The 18445-nt window shown below is 46.1% G+C and overlaps 1 protein-coding gene across 1 annotated transcript in view; it reads left to right on the forward strand.

Annotated features, from left to right (window-relative positions):
* Positions 1–6342: 6342 nt before the first annotated feature.
* CA4 (carbonic anhydrase 4) overlaps positions 6343–18445 on the forward strand; it is a 34439-nt gene continuing 22336 nt past the window's right edge. Inside the window, exon 1 of the mRNA XM_063146535.1 lies at positions 6343–6467. Within this exon, the coding sequence (XP_063002605.1) occupies positions 6371–6467 (97 nt within the window). The 5' untranslated portion in view covers positions 6343–6370. The remainder of the gene's footprint in view (positions 6468–18445) is intronic.

The raw sequence follows: 18445 nt of genomic DNA on the forward strand, positions 1-18445 counted from the left end.
TAAAGGTCATTTTTACGTTCAAAACAAAGAAATTGCTTGGAAAGAACAAATTAAGGACTAGTCATCTTTGCGCCCACGTCCGGATCCCCTTTAGGTGGCCTGACAGCGTCACGAAAGGCAAGTTCCGTGACAAAAGGTTGAAGGAACTCGGCAGGTTTAGCCTGGAGAAGAGGAGACGGGGGAGGCGGAAGACATAAAAATACTATGCAAATACCCGAAAAAGTTGCCACGTAGAAAAGAGCAAAGACTTTATCGCTGATGCTCCAGAGGACCAGGGCAGGATCTACACTACTACTTTAAAGCGCTATAAAACTGTTATAAAGCGCTTTAAAGCAGTAATGTAGGTCCAGCCCAGATTTCATGGGCTTGGTTTGCAGGAGGGGAGATTTCAGAGAGCTTCATCTATGGGGCGGAATACAAATGCAATAAATAGTAATAATAATAATAATAATAATAATAATAATAATAATAATAAGAAGAAGAAGAAGAAGAAGAAGAAGAAGAAGAAGAAGAAGAAGAAGAAGAAGAAGAAGAAGAAGAAACATTTCAGTCTGACAATGGAAACAATGTCCTAGAACGTGGCGGCTTCAATTTCAGTAGGGTCAAACTCTAAGGGAGCTATCCAACGTTCTGAGTCTAGTTTTGGGGATTGGGTTCAGCACCCTGGATAGCTCCTTTACGATTCTGGCTGGTTCTGACTGGATCCAGAAATGGATTCACACCCCACCAAAATCAGAGCCACCAGCGTCCACTGGGTGGGCTGTCCCTTGCTGGAAGTCCTCAAGCCGAGATTGGACCGATACCAGTTGAGGATGTTCTAGCTCTTAAATTCTCTGCATTGACCAGGGGGTTGGACAGAAGTTAGAGCGGGATCTACTGGTAGAAGTCCAGATGATTTGCAGTAGATCAGGAAGGATTTCTGATTTCTGGTGGTTTCGCAAAAGTCCCCCTTCTCCCTTTTCAATCAGCCTGCTGAAATTCAAGAAAGGAAGAAACGGTGGGAACAGGGATAGGTTTGTGCGTTGGAAGGTTTGTGGCACACCCAAGTTCTAGCACTGAAAACGAATTCCTGGCCTGAGCATGTGCCATCCTGAGCCACTGTTCTGCACCTGATTCCGTTTGGTGGATCTCAGGGTGGATCTTGCAAGCCCAGATTCTGCCCGCCCTTGGTCTAAGCAGTCTATGGTTCTATGTCCTTCGTGCTGCCACCAGGAACCCTCTAACGTAGGCAGTAGCCGCAGCTACACGGAAACGCAACGTGGAACGGAAGGAGGCGAGCCGACAGAAGCAGAAACTCATGCAACGACTTGTGCACCAGGGAGCTTCTTCCAAGGTTGAGGAGTTCTCCGATGATCCCATCGGAGCTATGAATCACGCAGAGGTGGAGTGGCGCACGTGATGCCCTCAGAACCCTTCAATTATTTCATTAATGTATGTCTCCCAGCGCTACGTTTGGGCATTCCCGGTCCACCTCGACTAGTAGCAGCAGGCTCCTTGATGGCAGCTCCAAGGCGTGCTCAGCCCTTGATGGAATGGCGTCTTCCCTTAAAAGAGGCTTAGATGATATAATTAGGAGAAGGACAGCTTAAACTACAATCCCAAGGCAGTTGCCAAAGGTTTGGTCGGGTTCCTTAAGCATGGTGTTTCGGCCGTGCCTTCAGACACGTCATTTCCGAAAAAGTTTCCAGGGCCCTGTCGTTACCCAAGCCCAGGTGTAAGAGATCTGGCAGGGAAGCACCAGAGTCTCACAAGCGAGCTGATAAAGGCGCTCTTCACAGGCGCAGAGTGGGGTCTCCGACAGACAGAGGACGTTTCCAATCCTGGATCCTTCTAAAGTGATGGAGACCCCCGGGGTGGAACGGGAGGAATCCGGAACGCAAAGAAGGTGCTCCATCACTTAGGGTGACCATACGGAAAAGGAGGACCAGGCTCCTGTATCTTTAACAGTTGCATAGAAAAGGGAATTTCAGCAGGTGTCCTTTGTATATATGGGGAACCTGGTGAAATTCCCTCCTCGTCACAACAGTAAAAGCTGCAGGAGCTATACTAGAGGGACCAGATTTAAAAGAGGGCAGCTTTAACTGGTGTGATGAAGAGGGAATTTCACCAGGTTCTCCATATATACAAAGGACACTTGCAGAAATTCCTTTTCTATACAACTGTTAAAGATACAGGAGCCCTGTCCTCCTTTTCATAGGGTCACCCTACCATCACTGAACTATGGGGAAACAATCCTTCTCCCCCACGGCTTTCCTTGACTAAGCCTTGTTTCATGCATTGTGGGAGCATCCCTGGGGTGCAAACACAGGGGAGGCTACATCCACTTCGCGCGGGGAACGCCGAACATATCTTATACTGGCCCCCGAACACTTGAAGGCCTTATGAAATGGGATCTTCTGCACCCAAAGATGGTGCTCTACAGACAATCAACCACCTCCAGAGCAAAGGTCTTTCCCTGCCCTGCTGCTTGGCCGCCTGAAAGCAGTTTTTAAAAGCAGATGCTAAGGATTGAACTGGGAGCCTCTCAGCTGCAAAGCGGAAGTTTCTACCACTGAGCTATGGAAGCCCTGCTAGGGCCACCTCTCCAAGGTCTCTCAAGCAAAGGTCTTCCTTTTCCCAGCCCTTAATGGAGATCTCTTAAACTGGAGATACCGGGGAAGGATTGTACAGCTCTTGCTTATTTATTTCATGGTATTATACTACCTGTATATAATTCGGCTTCTCCCGGATGAACCGACCCATACGCTGTGCTCTGCACCCAAGGCCCTCCTCTGGGAGTCTCCTCCGAGGGAGGCTCGGAGGGTGGCAACAAGAGAGAGGGCCTTCTCAGTGGTGCCCCCCCATTTATGGAATGATCTCCCTGACAAGGCCCACCTGGAGCCAACACTGTCATCTTTTCAGAGCCAGGTTAAATCTGCCCCTTTCTCTCAGGCATTTGGCAACATATAACAAGTCGTTTTGATCAGGCCCTAGATTGTCTCTGTCTGATGGTTTTCAATTGTTTTAGATATATGTTGTGTTATCTGTTTTATGTCCTTTCAGGAATGGTTTTGTATTTTATATAATGTATTTTGATGGTTTTTAATTTTTGTGACCCACCCAGAGAGTTTCGTCAATGAGGCGGTATAGAAATATAATAAATGAATGAACGAATGAATGATTAATTGGGCTTCAATTGACTTATTTCTTTCTTTTATTTGAAATATTTATACACCGTCCTTCATTAACAAATTCCAGGGCGGTGCACAAATTTCATCAAAAACACAATTAAACTTGTGGGAGGAATCTACAATAAAACAGAAAGGCTAAGGGAGCTAAGCATTAAAATCAGCAAATACCTGTTTAAATAAATACATTTCAACAGGTGCTGAAACACCAACAGCATTGTCACCTGTCATACTGTAAGGTGTGGGGAGAGTTCTATTTTTTTTATCTAATGCACCAGATAAAATTTATATCTAGCATCGCTAATATAAAGATGGTCATGTTTAGGGTGACAATCCAGGAGGCAGGCTCAAGAAGAAAGCTAGGAGCTAAGGACAATCCAGGAGGCAGGGTCAAGAAGAAAGCTAGGAGCTAAGGACAATCCAGGAGGCAGGGTCAAGAAGAAAGCTAGGAGCTAAGGACAATCCAGGAGGCAGGGTCAAGAAGAAAGCTAGGAGCTAAGGACAATCCAGGAGGCAGGGTCAAGAAGAAAGCTAGGAGCTAAGGACAATCCAGGAGGCAGGCTCAAGAAGAAAGCTAGGAGCTAAGGACAATCCAGAAGGCAGGGTCAAGAAGAAAGCTAGGAGCTAAGGACAATCCAGGAGGCAGGCTCAAGAAGAAAGCTAGGAGCTAAGGACAATCCAGGAGGCAGGCTCAAGAAGAAAGCTAGGAGCTAAGGACAATCCAGAAGGCAGGCTCAAGAAGAAAGCTAGGAGCTAAGGACAATCCAGGAGGCAGGCTCAAGAAGAAAGCTAGGAGTTAAGGACAATCCAGAAGGCAGGCTCAAGAAGAAAGCTGGGAGCTAGAAGTCGTGACTGCAGGACAATCCAGGAAGCAAAGTCAAGAAGAAAGCAAGGAGCCAGGACCAAAGGAGAATTCAGGAGGCAGGGTCAAGAAGAAAGCTAACTAGGAGCTAAGGACAATCCAGGAGGCAAGGTCAAGAAGAAAGCTAGGAGCTAAGAACCAAACCAGGAGGCAAGAAGAAAGTTAGGAGCTAGAAGTCAGGTTTGAAGGACAATCCAGGAGGCAGTTTCAAAAAGAAAGCCAGAAACCAGGACTGAAGGACCAACCAAGAATACAGGAACAGGGCAGAGCCCAGGAAGACTTTATTGCTCGAGCAAGGTTGCATTGGAACTGGGACCCCTTTGATACCTTTTCCTTCCCCGGGGATCCCAAGGCTTGCCTGGTTGGGTGGAATCAGTCTAGGGCCTGGACATCCTTCACTGAGAAGCAGCCACTTGCACGTCAAAGCTGCCCAAGGAGAAGGAGCCCACAGATCCAGCAGTTCCTGACAAGTTGGAAGGAGGAAGTCCCAGAGCAGTAAATCATGTGCTGGATGTTACCAAAGGAATTAATCATGCTCATCATCTGCTCACCTACAGTAGAAATTCCCTGAAATGGGGGCAAAGTCCAGTGCAGCACATCATGGCGACAGACAGCAGGCAGCTTCCTCCTTAGGACAGGGAAATTAGTTGTCTCCTTTGGAAGGTGCTAATGATCCATACGCATACACACACACACACACAAAACAGGGATGCAGCAGAATGACTAGGCTCCAAAGCAGAGGCTGAAGAGGGAAGAGGCAAATCTAGACTAGTACAGGGACTGCTGCAGAGATGCAGTGGGGAATCTCCCCTCCGAATGGGTACTCAGGACTCAGAGGATCTTTTAATGATTTCTTCTGGCACAAACCTTGGAAATTACCAGATGGAGTGTGGGCTCTTGTTCTGATTCACACACGCAGAGAGAGAGAGAGAGGGAGAGAGGCACAGCAAGCCTCCTACCCGAGATGGGGAACCTGAGGCCCTCCAGATGTTTGTTAGACTCCAACTCCCATCAGCCCCAGCCAGTATGTGATGGGGATTGGAGTCCAATAATAAGTACGACCTGGAGATCTTGGGGATCGAACCTGCGACCTTCTGCAATGAAAGCCCATGCTCTATCACGGAGCTACGGACCCCTGGCTATAAAATGTCTTTCAAAATAAGACACAAAGGCAGAGATGCAGCAGAATGAGGAGGCCCCAATGCAAAGACTTTGGGGTGACTAGCGTCAGCCCCGGTAGGCCGTGGCACTGCTGCTGTTGCCGGAGCTGTCTGCCACTAACCCCATCACTTACCACTCATTCAGACAACATGCTAAGCCCTGGTGGCTAAGCATTTTGAGCTTAGTGTGTCATGTGAACCATTCCTAACCATGATGGCTCCGTAGCCACGGTTTAAACACCCTCAATAACCACTTGCTGCAAAAGGGTTAGCGGCCTAACCATGGCTTAGCGTGTTGTCTGGACTGGCCCTCTGGGTGGTCATCTGGGGGTCCCTGAGGCTGCACGGTCTTGGACCTTGGCCCCAGTATCCATCCTTAACTGCACTACTGAAGAGGTGGTAGAGCTCCTGTTTCGTATACAGAAGGTCTCAGGTTCGATACCCGGCTTCTCCAGGCAGGGGTGGAAAAACTCTGGCCTGAAACCTGGGGAGCCGTTGCTGCCGGTCAGTGCCAACAGTACTGAGCTAGATGGACCCAGGAGGAAGGCAGCTTCCTATGTGTCCTCTGGTTGCCGGGATCAACGTGCACCTCAGTCCATTGGGTTCAGTGGGAAATGTTGGCTACCATTCCCACATTGCTACCTCGTTTCGACTTTGGCTAAAACCTATTTTGGTTGCCTCAATAAACTTTGATTGATTGATTGATTGATATCTCGTTTCGTGGGCTGTTTGCAGCTCTGGATTCTTATTTTTTCCCTTTCAAAAGACAGGGGTGGGAATAACGCAGGCTCATGTCCAAAAGAGGCAGGGCATTAACCAGGCAATTAGCTGACTTATCAGCCAACGATCCCAGGTGAAGGAGCAGTGATCAAAAGAGGAGAAAAAACTTTTTTTCTGAACTAATAAGTTACTAGTCATCTGCTGCGTGTATTTTACAGGCATTTTCAGAGCTGGAGGAGAATTCTGCTCTTTTGACAGCAGCCGCTGAAGGGGTGTGGAGGAAACAGAGAAATTTGAAAGGGGACAGGATTGTTACTCCAGTTTATCGCTGGAGGAATTAAAAGGGGGAGGAGTCTCCATCTTCCTGCTCATGGCCAGGAAAGGTGACCAGGAGTCGCCTTCCTCCTGTATAAAAACGCTGGAACAGGTCGGCGATCCTGTATGCACAGGGCTCTGAATCAATGCCACATCCTCACAGCCCGTCTGGAAGAGAGAGCATGAAATTGCTTCACTGCTTAGTGCTGTTCTCTCTGCATAGCACTGCAGGAGCGTCTGAGGGTAAGTCTTTATGTTCCATTTTTTCTTCTTCTTTTCAGGGATGCTGAGGTTCCACTGCTGTCCTTATTGTGCAAATCTGGCTTCTGGAATGCAGAAACAGGCGGAAACCCTGGTGACCGAACCCGCCACGCAGAGGGAAAATAAAATCGTAATTTAAAAATGAATTTATTTTAATTTTTAACCATCAGACATATATCATTCCTCCTTCCAAGTTTCATGCTTCGAGTTCTATTCTCACAGGGATGTTAACATCTCTAACGGGGCTCGTTCGTTGGAAGAGACGGGGGTCCGGGAATGGTATTTGCAAAGATGCGATCCAAAAAGCATGGTTTGATTTTAATTCCAGCTGTCGGGATGATACTTTATTTCTCTCTTGATGGTGCTGTGCTGTGACAATGTGCGTCGCATCAGTTTCTCTCTCAAGAAAAAGAGAGAGAGAGAGTTTGCTTATGCTGTTAGATTTCTCCCTTGATGCTTTCTCATCCGTTTCCCAGTGGGGAAAGGTTGCCTTCAGTTTATAAAAAATTAAATTAGACTTTGATGGTTGTTTTAGCAGGAAGGGACCTGAGCTTAGTTTCACAATGCAGGTGTGGCGTACAGGAGGTCCCAGGTTCGATATGGCTCCTCGAGTTAAAAGGAGGAGGTTGTAGGTGATGCAAAGGTAGCTGTTGGAAACCCTGTACACTAGAAGTACATTGTTGGTGCTATATTAATAATAATAATAATAATGGTGCAAAAGGAGCTCTCTGGTTTCTAAGGATCACATTGGGGAAGCCTCGCTTCCCTATTCACAGGGGGCACTTTCCTCTCCGGGAATCGGGGGTGTATCTGATGGCACAGACCAGCCACCCGTGGGAATGCTCGAGTTCTACAATTCAATTGCGGCCCTAACTGTAACTCGGGGCTATGCAGCACCAGAGTCCAAGCGTAGAAAACCCCCAAAGAGATTTCACATACAGAGAGCTAGCAAGAAAAACGACGACGATTCTTATGGCACCTTAAAATCTAGCAAATTTATTCTGGCATAAGCCCGTGTGGTCACTGTCCACTCAAACTGAGTGTTGCTCGACCCGGCCCTTATCTCACAGACCCCGAAAATGTTTCCCCCCACCCCCGGCTAAATTTCGTTTATGAGCAAAACGGCTGGCAAACTTTTCAGTGCTGCTTCATTCCAAATTGGACTGCGCAGTCAGAGAAAAAGAGTTTTGCCAACAGGCTGAACAGATTAGGTTTAGCAGTGCAATCCTTGCGTGTTAAGTCCCATCATGTTCAATGGGGCAACTCCCTTGCTTTAACATTGGGGCTGCAGTCTTTCAGGGCTGTGCTCCCGGTTTATGTTTTTTTTTCGTTGTTTCTAAATCTTATCTTGCTGTATCAGTAGTGTTTAGAAAAATGCAAAAAGAGTCTGAGGATGTTTTTCTTGGATCAGGAAAAGTAGTTTCTGAGTAAATATCCTATCTCGTTGTCAATACTCGCCTGGCGGAGGGACAAGAGTGTCTCTTTCAAATATAGATATAGGCACAGAAAATAAACACCATAGCCTTTAGGGAGGAGCAAAGTGCCGATGTGGTCAGACAGACAAAGAGCTGGTCGGGTCAGAATGGGGGAGGGGGAGGGATCCGGGTTCGAATTCTACCACTGCCTTGCATTGACACACTTCCCATGCAGAAAGCATCTGTACGATAGAAGACCCAGTATCCTGCATTAATTTCTTCATTTGCTTTCGGGACATATATCCTGTTTGCTTTTCAATTTCCCTGGAACCATGAGGACTAGTGGCATTTTTTAAAATTAAAGCTAAAGATAACCACTTTTGCCTCGGGGTAAAATAGTTTGGTTGGGTACCCATGACATAGATCCATTCACTTCCCCCAAGCAGTTCTCAAAACACACACACACACACACACACACACACACACACACACCCAAAAAATCCTCCAATAGTTTAATATCATTCACATCTCAAAAAGAAGCCAGAGCACAGCTGCCTAAAAATCCAAGATGACAGCGTAAAAGTATGTGTATAAATCATGTGTGACAGATGCGCCTGTTTCTCTGATGAAGTCTATAAACGCGTTTGGAAGCTTTAGGCCCCAACAGCCTACAAATCGCACGGACTAATTTAGCCCCCAAATAATAAAAGCTTTGGAAATCCAAACTTGAAACGGATACAGTCTGAACAACCAAACATAGCTTCACAGCATCATTTATGCCGACCCCTTCACTAAATCCGCGCGAGCAGAGTTGCTTTTCAATTTCTCTTGAACCATGAGGACTAGCGACATTTTTCATTAGCGCTGAAGATAACCACTTTTGCCTCGAGGTAATAGGTTGGTTGGGTACCCAAAGACTTCCTTAAAACTCTCCTAAGTCTTCCAACCAACGGGGCAGGGGGGAGAGCACCACGCCAATTTCCATATTTTATGGTGCTTCCATGCTTTGCCAGGGCTGTAAACACATTGGCGAATGAACCTTTGCCATCGAAGCATTTTAGACATAAGCAAACATTAACTAATGAGCACGAAAACGAACGATGATAAAAAAAAAAAAAAAGTCAGTGCAGGTCACTAAGAGCAAGTTCACAGCCGGGGTGAACGGAGAGCTTCCTGCTCATCTCGAGAGACTCGTGTTGCGAAGCGGCAAGAATGCAGTCCGACACGGCCCGGGTTTGATTCCTGGCAGAGTCTACGTGAAAGAGCTTGCAAGGGTTTTGTAGGAAAGGCAGGCAGTTTCGTATAAGGACATCAGAAGAGCCCTGCTGGATCAGACCAAGGGTCCATCTAGTCCAGCACTCTGTTCACCCAGTGGCCAACTGGGTGTTGACAAGGAGCCCACAAGCACAACGTGAGCGCAACAGCACCCTCCTGCCCATGTTCCCCAGCAACCGGTGCACACAGGCTTACTGCCTCAGACACAGGAGGTAGCACACAACCATCAGGACTAGCAGCCATTGCTAGCCTTCTCCTCCAGGAATTTATCCAACCCCCCTTTAAAATCCGTCCAAATGGGTGACCATCACTACATCTTGTGGTCCCCAATTCCATAATTTAACTCTGCGCTGTGTGAAGAAGTCCTTCCTTTAATCTGTCCTGGATCTCCCACCAATCAGTTTCATAGGATGACCCCGTTGGGTTCTAGTATGATGAGAGAGGGAGAAAAATGTTTCCCTGTCCACATTCTTCACCCCATGCATGATTTTGTCCACCTCTCCCCTGCCTCCCCTTAGCCTCCTTTTTCCCAAGCTTGAACAATCCCACCTGTTGTAACCTTCCCTCATAGAGGAGATGCTCCAGCCCCTGGATCATTTCAGTTGCCCGTTTCTGCACATGTTAAAGCTGAATAATTAAAATCGATAAATGTGAATAAGTAAAAAGTAGTCATTGTATTAAAAGGGAGATATGGGTTCACAAGCAGGTTCGCAATGAATTCTGGGTTACTGACAAAAGAAATAATAATGGTCACGTTGACCTGGATGGTATCCAACGAGAAAAGGTTAAGCCTACCTATCATTTGGGCCATAAAGTTATTTGAGTAACAAACAGGTGTGGGACTGTATTATTCCAGGTCAAAAGTTGCATTTAAAGTTTTTGCTTCTCAGTTAATGGGCAAAAAGTATTGCGTAAGGGATACACCTCAAAAGCTTGATACACAGATGTCTAAAAAAACCTGTGAGACTTAGGTTTAATTGGCAAATTTGGAGCGAAGAGATTTTCTCAAGGTATTCAAAACTGATCTTATCTAGGACGAGAGGTATAAGTGTAAGCCTTATATGTATTTTCTAATTTTTGAAGAAATGTTTAATAGCAACGTTTAATAACAATGGGATAATTAAGACCGTGAGTTCTAATTTGTGGGACAGTATATTATTATTATTATTTTATTATTATTTATTTATATAGCACCATCAATGTACATATGTTACATATGTAACTCATATTATGTATGTAACTCATATTAACTCATATGTAACTCATATTAGCTATGAGTTAATTTCTCCGCCAAAAAAAAATGGTATAAATATGGGCTGATTTTAAAACGCAAGAGCTTATTAGAAACTCAGCCTTTTTGAGATAAAGTCCCGCTGGCCCGATTCAGAAAGAATATCCTTTTTTTTACATGCAATAACTGTTGGCATTGACCAACTTCGTTCTTACAGCCCAAATGAACAGAGCAGAATGTATGATTTGTTTTAGCATTGCTTTTACTGTGCTTGTTGTAACCATTGGTTGAGATAATAAAGCTTTACCTACCTACCCGGCCTGCGTACCTGCCAACTGAAGAGCTTAGGGAACTTGGAACTTAGAATGAGAGCGCTCCTTTTTAAGCTATTAAAGATCTAAGGATCTGTTTAACAACGAAACCGGTTTTTACATTCTAACGTGATGCTACAAGTATATTTCTAATGAAAAAGGAAAAATAGATCCAAAAGATTTCCCATTACTAATTCTTGTTAGTGCAAAACCAAAACTGGATCCACCGAAAACAGTCTTGGGTTCGTTTGAAGCATATTGATTAGTAATAGGGAGTTAACTGGCAGCCTAAATACTAGAGCTATGAAAACACTCAACAAAGGCCAAATCCATAACAGTATTCAGAGGTGGACTGCGTCTGAAAGTGGAAGTTCCATTAAAAAGCCTCCCCCTCTGCCTCCACAAATGTTTCTAATCCCTCTCCAAAGCCATCTGCAACCTTGACTACTGCAACCTTCTTCTCACTGGCCTTCCTTCTTCTCACGTCAGTTCGTTGGTTTCTGTTCACCACTCTGCTGCTAAGATCATCTTCTTGGCTCGCCGCTCTGACCATGTTACTCCACTGCTGAAATCTCTTCATTGGCTTCCAATTCACTTCAGAATCCAATATAAACTTCTCCTGTTGACCTACAAAGCTTTTCACTGTCTAGCTCCTTCCTATCTCTCCTCTCTCATCTCACACTATTGCCCCGCTCGTGGTCTTCGCTCCTCGGATGCCATGTTTCTCACCTGCCCAAGAGTCTCCACTTCCCTTGCTCGGCTTCGTCCATTTTCTTCCGCTGCCCCTTACGCCTGGAACGCTCTTCCAGAACATTTGCGAACTACAAGTTCAATCGCAGCTTTTAAAGCTCAGCTAAAAACTTTTCTTTTTCCTAAAGCTTTTAAAACTTGATGTTGTGCAGACTTTTATACTGTTAGTTTTACTCTACCCCGTGCCTGTTTGGTGCATTCTCTTCCCCTCCTTATTGTTTTATTATGATTTTATTAGAATGTAAGCCTATGCGGCAGGGTCTTGCTATTTTATTGTTTTACTCTGTACAGCACCATGTACATTGATGACGCTATATAAATAAATACTAATAATAATAATCTGAGCCTGTGGTCCTCATTGCCACAACTTCGGCAGTGGTATAAGGGAACCAGGGACTGCAGGATCAAAGCCTCATGACTGTCTGATTCACAGGGTCCACACACTCTTCAAGCTTCTCTATAATCTCTAAGCTTAGCTGAAATCCTCACAGTAACTGGGGTGAGGTTGGGAGGGAGGGGGCTGCTGAATGGATTTCCCCGGCAGCAATATAAACTGGGTTCGCCCAACATGCTAAACCACACTTTAGTGCTTTAGTGTGGCTTGTTGTTGAACCGTGGGTTGTTTGTTGAACCGTGAGTTAGCGTGTTTTCTGAACCCAGGGTATTTTCCACAGGGCGGCTGGTTAACTATGCAGCGTGGCTTATTTTTCTCAAAAAAGCCACCTTGAGAACCTTGGGTTGTTCAGGGCAGTTAACAAGCCATATTGCATGGTCAACAAGCCACCCTGGGGGAAATGTCCTGGGTCCTCGTGTGGCGCAGGGTGGTAAAGCAGCAGTTTCTGCAGCTGAAACTCTCCCCACGGCCTGAGTTCAATCCCAGCGGAAGCTGGTTTCAGGCAGCCGGCTCGGGTCGACTCAGCCTTCCATCCTCCCGAGGTCGGTAAAATGAGTACCCAGTTAGCTGGGGGAAAGGTAATCACGGCCGGGGAAGGCAACAGCAAACCACCCCGCTATAAGGCCTGCCAAGAAAATGTCAGCGAAAGCTGCCGTCCCTCCAAGAGTCAGTAATGACTCAGTGCTTGCACGAGAGGTTCCTTTCCTTCCTTTCAGACATGATAACCAAGGGATCAACAAATAACCCACAGTTCAACAACAACCCACATTCATCCACTGAGTGTGGGTTAGAGTGTTTTGTGAACACACTCAGTGGTTGAGTGTAGGTTAGTGTGTTTTGTGAACAGCCCCATTCTCACTGACCAAGGGTTAACATTGCAGCCAAATCCAGCGAACGTTTGTTGTGCAGGGGTTAAACAACCCTCATGTAAAACACAGTCTGTGGAAGGGTTGTTTAACCCTCATATAATCCATGGTGGCCGGTTCATAATCCTGTTACCCTCAACCAGCGGCAGGGCCCTCAATATCACATCTGCCTCAGGCCCCCATAAATCTTGTAGTGGCCCCAGTGACAGGGCAGGGTGCTATTTTGGGAAGGAGGGGGAGAAATTTGCTCCTCAGGAACACTGTACTGATGACGCTCAGCTCAGAGTTTCTAAAGAATGGCTATTTAAAAATGAACACAAACATTTCAGGGACTCGGGCTGGCTCTGGGTTTGAAAGGCAAAGTGTCCTCTGGTGGACTCCCACCCAGTGAAGGCTGGTGGCTCCGGTTTTGGTGGGACGGTGAACCTACTCTGGGATTCAGTCAGAGCCACCAAGTACTCTAAAGAAGCTATCCAAGGTGCTGAACACCATCCCCCCAAATAAGTGCAGCGCCTTGAATAGCTTGTTTAGAATTCTGACTAGTGCAAATATGTAAGTGAAAAAAGTGTTTTCTTTTGCTGTTAGAAATAAATACCACATTTTCACCACTATAAAAAAAAACTTGCTGAAACTGCTCTTTAGACACAGAGGTGAAACCAGAGGGTCACAACATCATTTAAAGAACCCATAAATAATCGTGCGTGGGGAATGATGAGGACATGATAAAAGCCTCAACGTAGAAAAACTCAGCAAGAGGAGCTGCAGTGGATCAGACAAAGGGTTCATCAAGTCCCACATTGCATGCACACAGTGGCCAACCCATTACCTGTGGGAAACCCCCAAATAAATCAGGGGTCCAATTGCACCCTCCTGTTCATATTCCCCAGGAACACAGAGGTATACTGCTTCTGATACTGGAGATAATATATAGCCATCGTGACTAGTAGTGATTGGCAGGCAAGGGGCAATGCCCTCCCTCCCACTTTCTGCAGCCTGAAGCCCTCTGCCCATGCTCCACGACACACATCCCACGTATAAAAAGACTGAAGAGAGCATTGCAGGGCTCAACGGGGCCTCTCTAAGTCCTCCAACCTATGCACAATTCAGGGCCCCGAATTGGGCAGCCGAATTTGCTCAGCCTCCAAAATAAGGTTATGGAAAAAGACTCGCGAGGTCGCGCCACTTACCAGTCACTGTCAGTTGAAAGTTCGCCTGGTTCTCCCCCGCCCCCCGCCCCGCCCCGTTGAGTTTACATTTTGCTTCGGGTAATTATAATTAATGATTGAGCAGAGCTTCTTCCCCCCCCCCCTTTCACTAGTTTCTCTCTCATCCCGTACCAAGCGCGGACATGACCCTATTTTGTACTTTCCACAGAAATGCTGAGTCGAGACTTGCGGGCGGGTTCCTTTGCATTTGCTTGCTCTGACACACACACAGACTGCACAGCTCTGGTTCAGTTTTTGCTGGAACTGTCCCTCGCCGTCCCTATCCTCCCCCCGCCCCCCCCCCCCCCAGAAATGCATTAGTCAGGCCTTATCTGGAGTACCGTGTCCAGCTCTGGCTGCCGCACTGTAGGGAAGATGACGATGATTTATTACATAGCCGAGGCTCTCTGGGCGGTTCACATAGGATAAAAACACTTAAAACAATACACAAGAAATTAAAACCACAAAAATATACAAAAACAAACCCAGGCAAATTAAGAACCTAAGAAGAGCCCTGCTGGATCAGACCGAGGGTCCATCTAGCCCAGCACTCTGTTCACACAGTGGCTGACCAGCCATCGGCCAGTGATGGACAAGCAGGACATGGTGCAACAGCACCCTCCCACCCATGTTCCCCAGCAACTGGTTCACACAGGCTTATTGCCTCGAATACTGGAAATAGCACCATCCATCAAATCATCAGGGCTAGTAGCCATGGATAGCCTTCGCATCTAGGAATTTATCCAACCCCCTTTCAAAGCCGTCCAAATTGGTGGCCCTTACTCAATTGGAAGTCTGTGGAATCCACCCGACTGGCAGACTGGGAGTCGGGAGATCCGGGTTCTAGTCCCCGCTCGGCCATGGAAACCCACTGGGTGACTTTGGGCCAGTCACAGACTCTCAGCCCAATCCACCTCACAGGGTTGTTGTTGTGAGGATATAATGGAGAGGAGGAGGAATATGTGCGCCGCCTTGGGTTCCTTGGAGGGAAAAAGGCGGGCTATAAATGCAATAATAAATAAATAAATAAAATAAAAAGTCAGTCCGTTGGGAAATCCATGAGTCGGATACATAGAGATCCGATGGTGTTTGATTCCTTTGCAAATTTCGCTGATGTTCCTAGATGCAACCCCCTGTGTGTCTGGTATCCCAAAAGGTTGGTAGCCCTTAAAGGCCAGAGTGAGAGTCAGTTAATTGGATTAAATGCTCTCAGCTGGGTTCCAGGAGGAATTTTTATGCTGCCTTATGAGATTTGGGAACGCTGAGCCAGCCAGCCTGTGATTGGCTAACAAGTTCTTGAGTTGTGGGGGATTTGCACATAAAAAGAGGGGGTTTGGACCCCCCAAATGCCTTTGTCTTCAAGATTCATCCTGCTTTCTTGCTTACGATTCTTTGGATCCTGGATTGGGTTCTGTCCTATTGGAAGACTCATGCTTAGGCCATGTAAAGGCCAAGTTTAGGTCACTTTTGATATTTCCTCCCGGAAATATTGTTTCTAAGTGTCGCTCTGATTCTCGTATGTCCTTTGTTCCTCCCCCCACCACCACCCACTTCTCCACTGCAAATAAACCTAAAATAAATCTCAAGAGTTGTGTCTGCTTCCTTAGTACTAAATCCAGAGGCTTCTGCTCTCGTTAATTGCTAGTGTTTAATGGTTCAGGCTTGAGGCTGGCTTGCCTATAGATCAGGAAGGATTTTCAACTCTCACTTCTTTCACAGTAGCAGCAAATAAATAAATAAATAAATGACACACCCCTTGCTCCCCCATTCTAAATTATACCGCAAAACTGAAGAAAGCTTTTAGGTTAACTAGGAAGAATGAAATTTTGTTTGGCAGGACTGTGAACTCTGTTCAGTTTTGGTACTCAAAAACAAATTCCGGGGCACAGAATTATTTAATTCTAAGTGTGTCTCCTGTAGAGCTTCGGCTATTGAGCGGTATAAAAATGTAATAAATAAATAAATAATACCAGATTGATGGATCTCAGGGTTATTTGAAGTAGATCTCGCAAGACTAAAGTCTACCCATACTTGTTACAGGGCAGAGAGCGTAACTGACCTTTGTCTCCACACCGTGCATTTTTGATTAGCAAAACTGGAGAACCCGTGGCTGTGGACGGCAACTCCCATCATCCCCAAACATTGGCCATGCTGGCTGGGGTGGATGGGCATTGCAGTGCAACAACAGCCAGAGGGCCGTGGGTCCCTCGCTGCTGCTGTATCGTACAAAATGGAGGAGTCAATGGGAGAGGAGTGTGTTAGCATCATTGTGCAAACACAACACTCAACGTCGACGCCTCTCTTCGGAGAAACCTTGTGACGCAGGGAAGGGAGCCAACATTTTTAAGGACAGACCTTGACATCTGACTAATGGAAACAAAAGAAGAGAAAGAAAATGTATCTACCAGCTATTGTTGAAGGCTGCCGCGGAGGGCCCCTTCTGAAGAAGTCTGGGACGGGTCCTAAATGGAGCCTCTTTGATCAGAGACAATCTATCTCTGAAAGAGAGATGCTGGGGATGGCTGATGCCTTCAGGAGCTCCAGGGGATCTCTCGGGACAGACAGACAGAGACGTGGTATTTTACATAGGGCAAGATGACAAGTCCCTGCCCTGAGGACATTACAGTCCAAAATGGACTAGACAGATCTGATGCAGCAAGGCACTTGGGATGTCGCTTGTGTCCTCACCGGGATTCCTCCGCAGGCGCGGAGTTCTCAAGAGAAGGGATTTGACAGCCAATAAAAACAAGCGAGCTCCTTGCAATGACCGCAGCACGATGTGGCAAAGGCCAGCCCCGTGCGCTCGGGCATCGGTGCAGAAAGGAATGCACATGGTCATGGCTTCGGACGGGGTGCCTAGGCCGCCTCCAGGGAAGAGTTCCCCTTTCTCCGGAATGTTTGATCACCTGGCTTCCTCCTTGGGGCGAAAAATAATGGGGGGGGGAATAAAATAACAGCAGCTGACTGTGCCAAAGGCATCTTATTGATGAGAGACAGTCCAAAGGCAGCTGGAAGGATCGGGCTTGGAGTTAACGGCGCAATATTTATCGGCTAGGCATTCCACACTAACTCCGTGCATTGTGGTAGATGGGAAATCAGACCCCTGGGAGAAAGGGGCAGTGATTAAAGCAGGCTTCCCCAGCCAGGGGCCCTCCAGGTGGGTCAGATTACAAACCCCATCATTCCCAGCTGGCCGGCCGGGGACAATGGGAGTTGTAGTGCGACAGACCTGGAAGCCGCCGGGTTGGGGAAAGTTGACTTGGGAAAGACCTTGCATTCCTCTCTCGGAATAGAGGAGCCGTTTCATACTCAGCCGCTTGGGTGCAAAGGCAGAAACCTCTCCGTTCTGCTCAGTTGCGCATGCGAAGCGTTGCAAGCACAAATCAAATATCAAGGATGACAGAGGACAGCCTTTGCTTTGTTTCAGATTCCTTCAACACAAACCTCTCTGTAAGTGACCCCACTTGCTGGAGAGAATAATAGTAATAATAATAATAATAATAATAATAATAATAATAATAATAATAATAATTCTATACTGTTCCATAGCTGAAACTCTCTGGGCACTTTACAAAGATTAAAAAACATTAAAAGACAGTATACAAAGTTTAAAAGCCAAAATGGACATGCAACACACACACACACCAAACCAACAATGTACACAGAGACAACATATATCTGATCTAATTTTTGTGAACCGCCCAGAGAGCTTTGGATATTGGGTGGTATAAAAGTGCAATAAATAAATAAATAAATAAATAAATAAATAAATAAATAAATACAACTTTGAACCATCAACCATAACCTTAAGACAAACCCAGGGCAGATTTTTCAAAAATGATAATATGCTGCCAAACGCCTGAGAAAGGAGATAGGTCTTAACCTGACGCCGAAAAGATAACAATGTTGGCACCAGAGATCGTTCCAGAATTGGGGGGCCACCACTGAGAAGGCCCGCTCTCTTGTTTCCCTGACCAAAATAAAGCATCGTAAATAAAAGCAGTTAAAATAGGCTTGCTGTTGTAACAAAATAATATTAATTAATTAATGTATTTATTTATTTATTAAGATTGATATGCCACCGACTTTGGGGGGGAGGCACCACAATATAAAACAATAAAACCTACAATACAGGAACGTGGAAAGCACTAAAAATTTAAAACTGCTGGTTAGTTTGCAAATACAAAGAAACTTAAGAGTGCAACCCTATGCAGGTTTAGAAGGGGGGGGGGGGAAACCTACAACCCCCAGCATGCCACAGCCAGTATGGCTGACTAGGGCATTCTGGGAGTTGTAGGAGGGGTTTTTTCTGTGTAAACCTGCATAGAAATGCTCCCTTATACTTCAAGTTTGGCAGGTAAAAACCCACAATCTAACACTGAACCATCTAAAGATCTTACTGCCCTTGCTACACTGGAATATGTATCTCCTATAGTTGTCAATTTATGGCTGCCTGCTCAGCTTGACGAATCCAAGGCTGGAGTTAAAATCGCAGGAAGAAACATTAACAATC

This window comes from Elgaria multicarinata, chromosome 22, assembly GCF_023053635.1.
Source record: "Elgaria multicarinata webbii isolate HBS135686 ecotype San Diego chromosome 22, rElgMul1.1.pri, whole genome shotgun sequence".
Classification (NCBI taxonomy): Eukaryota; Metazoa; Chordata; class Lepidosauria; order Squamata; family Anguidae; genus Elgaria; species Elgaria multicarinata.